Source organism: Salvelinus alpinus, chromosome 23, assembly GCF_045679555.1.
Source record: "Salvelinus alpinus chromosome 23, SLU_Salpinus.1, whole genome shotgun sequence".
NCBI classification, from domain to species: domain Eukaryota; kingdom Metazoa; phylum Chordata; class Actinopteri; order Salmoniformes; family Salmonidae; genus Salvelinus; species Salvelinus alpinus.
In genome coordinates, this window is record NC_092108.1 from 22042543 (window position 1) to 22046817 (window position 4275).

General features: G+C 44.0%; 1 protein-coding gene across 1 annotated transcript; it reads left to right on the forward strand.

The window, feature by feature from the left end:
- The first annotated feature begins 1182 nt into the window (after positions 1-1182).
- Positions 1183-3575, forward strand: LOC139550570 (5-beta-cholestane-3-alpha,7-alpha-diol 12-alpha-hydroxylase-like). The gene has a single exon (XM_071361526.1). The coding sequence runs from the start codon at positions 1270-1272 to the stop codon at positions 2806-2808; it is 1539 nt and encodes a 512-aa protein (XP_071217627.1). The 5' UTR covers positions 1183-1269; the 3' UTR covers positions 2809-3575.
- Positions 3576-4275: the final 700 nt, after the last annotated feature.

Here is a 4275-nt window from a genome sequence, read left to right on the forward strand (position 1 = left end):
ACTTGATATCCCTTTACTAATGTACGGACAGAGACAGACCGATAGTCCCCCTCTCGGTTTCATAGTGGGGGACAATTACCCATCATTTTTACCATTGAAGACAGTGTTACATTTAATCCTGCAGCCTGTTACATTTAACTCCATCCATAGGGTCACTTGTAACATTTCACCTCCGCCGCTCTCGGTTGAATTGTAAATGACTGGTATGTCCTAGAAACGTAGAGTAGTGTGTAATGGTAGCTGAGACATGTATGTTGTGTGTATAAATTTTTTATTTATATAACTCAAACAATCTTATCATAAATAAGCAAAAGGCAAAAAGTTTTACTTTTAGCCCCGGTCTCCCTTTGTAAAAGTATTTTAACTCAAACCATTAAGGACATGGGGACTATCAATCCTATATTTCAAATACAGTATGTAATAGGAGGATTATGAAACACAATTATTGTACATTTCTAAATATTTAGCACTTAAATCAAAAATAAAATGTTATTGGTCACATACACATGGTTAGCAGATGTTCATGCGAGTGTAGCGAAATGCTTGTGCTTCTAGTTCTGACCGTGCAGTAGTATCTAACAAGTAATCTAACAATTTCATGACAACTACCTTATACACACAAGTGTAAAGGGATGGATAAGAATATGTACATATAAATATATGGATGAGCGATGTCCATGTGGCATAGGCAAAATGCAGTAGATGGAATAGAGTACAGTATATACATATGAGATGAGTAATGTAGGGTATGTTAACATTATATAAAGTGGCATTGTTTAAAGTGACTAGTGATACATTTATTACATTCAATTTTACATCCATTTTATGAACTGTAATACGCAATTATATCAACGTATTTGACCTTTATACCTAACGTTTCAACAAACTTGGAACACCAAGGACTGTTCTGTACTTTTTGGGTATTGCGCAATCTAGTTACTCATTAACTGCTGACAGGAACAGTATAGTTTCATCACTGCATGGTTAGATCTGTCCATGTATGGTACACAATGTTTACATTCTATTCTTTCCAAAAGTTTATACATTTTTGGCTACGGTACTGAACATAGCTGAGTGTTGTAAAAGAAAGTGACTAAAACAGTCCAAAACACCAAAGTCTATAGTGGTTCCCTGAGTCTGTAAAAGTGATTTAGTAAACTAAGGGGACTCCCACAGTGCTTAGGGAAGGGGAGGAGCATGGTTATCTTCAACACAAAGGAATTTGCTCTGTGCCCCAGACTTGCTCAGTGAGAACGAAGAGGAAAGAACATGGGCTTTTTGCTTCCAATCCTTCTGGCTTTGCTAGCCTCTGTCCTGGGAGGCCTCTACTTCCTTGGGGCCTTCAGGCAGCGTCGACCCGGTGAACCCCCACTGGACCGGGGCCCAATCCCCTGGCTGGGCCACGTCCTGGAGTTCCGTAGGGACACTGCAATGTTTCTGGAGAGGATGAAGAGGAAGCATGGGGATATTTTCACCATACAGCTGGGAGGATTCTATTTCACATTCCTCATGGACCCTCTGTCCTTCGGGACGGTCGTGAAGGAGGCTCGCGCCAAGCTGGACTTCACCGAATTCGCAAAGCAGCTGGTGCAGAAAGTGTTTGGTTACCACTCCATGGAGAATGACCATAAGTTTCTGCAGATGTCCAGCAACAAGCACCTGATGGGGGATGGTTTAGTGGTAATGACACAGGCCATGATGAGCAACCTACAGAATCTAATGCTGCACAGTGTAGGGACAAAGCATGATAAAAATAAGACCTGGAATGAGGATGGCTTGTTCAACTACAGCTACAATATTGTCTTCAGGGCAGGCTACCTGGCTCTGTTTGGTAACGAGACACCCAAATCCACGGGGAGCTTAGAGAAAGCCAAAGAGGTCGACAGAGAGGAGTCCCAGGAGCTCTTCCGTGAGTTCCGTAAGTACGACCAGCTCTTCCCCAATCTGGCCTACGGGGTCCTGCCTCCGGGGGAGAAGAGGGAGGCAGAGAGGCTGAAGAGGCTGTTCTGGAACATGCTGTCAGTGCAGAAGGTGAGGACTAAGGATAACATCAGTGGCTGGGTGCGCGAGCAGCAGCAGGTGAGGGAAGAGCATGGCATGGAGGACTTCATGCAGAACAGGTACATGTTCCTCCTCCTCTGGGCCTCCCAGGGGAACACCGGCCCTGCTGCCTTCTGGCTTCTCCTTTACCTCATGAAGCACCCAGAGGCCATGAAGGCTGTGCAGGGGGAGGTGGAGGGGGTGCTGAAGGAGACAGACCAGGAGGTGAAGCACGGTGGACCCCTCATCGACCTGACCCGGGACATGCTGCTGAAGACGCCCATTCTGGACAGCGCTGTGGAAGAGACCCTCCGCCTCACTGCTGCCCCTGTCCTCACCAGGGCCGTGCTCCAGGACATGTCCCTCAAGATGTCTGACGGAAATGAGTACCGCATCAGGGAGGGAGACAGGGTGGCCCTCTTCCCTTACACCGCTGTTCATATTGACCCAGAGGTCCACCCCGACCCACTCACCTTTAAGTACGACCGCTTCCTGACCCCAGAGGGGGGTAAAAAAACAGATTTTTACAAAGGTGGGAAGAAGTTGAAGTACTACAACATGCCGTGGGGTGCTGGGATCACCATGTGCCCTGGGCGCTTCTTTGCCACCAACGAGCTGAAGCAGTTTGTCTTCCTCATGCTCACGTACTTTGACTTTGAGCTCAAGAACCCAGAGGAAAAGATACCTGATATTGACATAAAGCGCTGGGGCTTTGGGTCCATGCAGCCAACCAAAGACATCCAGTTTAGATACAGACTCAGGTTTTAAAACTGAGTGACTGACACAAACCAGCCTTTAGCAACACTTTGAATGTAAATGTCAATTTTCCGAGCTGTTAATCTGATGTTGATTATTATAAACTAGCTTGTGCCTAAACATGACTTTATCTAGAGTGCATAGTACAGCAACAAGTGGTACAGTATTACAATACTGGATATAATTGTTGTATTTATTAGAGGAAAAATCTTCAACTTTGTCTCTCAAAAAAAAAAATCTTTAGGGATTAGTTTTGAGTCAGCTGGAAAGCAGACATTGCAAAATGGAAAGCTGACATGAGCAGAAAGAAATAAAGACTGTAAAGCTGGTTTACAGATAGTATTAGAAATGCACAGATGTTCAGAACCAACTGCATGTAGGAGTTGAGTTGACAATTATTTTAAGATACTGCTGTGTACTAGATTGCAGGGGCCTACCCACTGGGGAGCCAGACCCACACACTGAGGAGCCAGGCCCAGCAAATCAGATTGCACTTTATTAGGGTTCATAGCTTTCACCAGGATTCACCTGGTCGGTCTATATTATGGAAAGAGCAGGTGTTCCTAATGTGTTGTACACTCAGTGTTTGTCACAGTGCTTCTATGGCTATATACACTATGCCACTGCCAATTTAATTTGTTCATTTAGCAAACAAGACAGCTCATCATCTTGCAATATAAGAACCATTGCTCTTTGAATAACATTGTAATGTTAAGCATTACATCTTTGTGTTTTTTTCCTCCTGTCAAATGTAATAAAATATGCGTTTAAAACCTTGATTATCATACGAGTCTTATTGTGCACATGAAATGTGGCCTTGGATGTATTGGCAGAGGTGAAGCTAAGTGAGCAATGACCTGTGACTCTGGGAAACTGTGTCGATCAATACTATATTCTAGCTCCCACAGATGTGCCCTGAGAAACGTTCAGGTGTACTGCGAAACTTGCCTCTAATGCATTGGTAGAGACTGGCTGGAGTTATTTGGGGTTGAAGCATCCCACAGATTCAACACATAGCTCCCCAACAGCTAAACTAGTAAGCTAGATAGAAGGAAGCTTTGTGATATGCTAAGCTTACTGTGCACATAAAAGGGTGATGCCTACTCCTACAAATACATGTATGTGTGAAACCCTACAGTGTTGCTACGGTCCTAGTAGAACAAAAGCTTGTCAATTCTCTGACAAAGTAGGCTGGATCTGATTACCTAATTCTGACCACACGTTTACTGTAGCATTTGTTACAGGCTAGGCTAAGGATTGTGTAGTGATACAATAGAGAGCCTTTTGTCATATTGTTGCAGTGGCCTACTACCCTGAGACAGCGTGTGCACGCACAACCATTCAGATACATGGATGCCACCTAGTGGTTTAAAACATCCACTGGCAAAACCAGATGTGGTGTGGAAATTACATACTGCTTACACACGTTTGTATAGAAATGACATTCTGTATCACATAACAATGAATAAAACCTCTTGC

Bases quoted from the DNA above. Each gene is read 5' to 3' on its own strand.
- LOC139550570 (XM_071361526.1), top strand. From the start codon at position 1,270: ATGGGCTTTTTGCTTCCAATCCTTCTGGCTTTGCTAGCCTCTGTCCTG.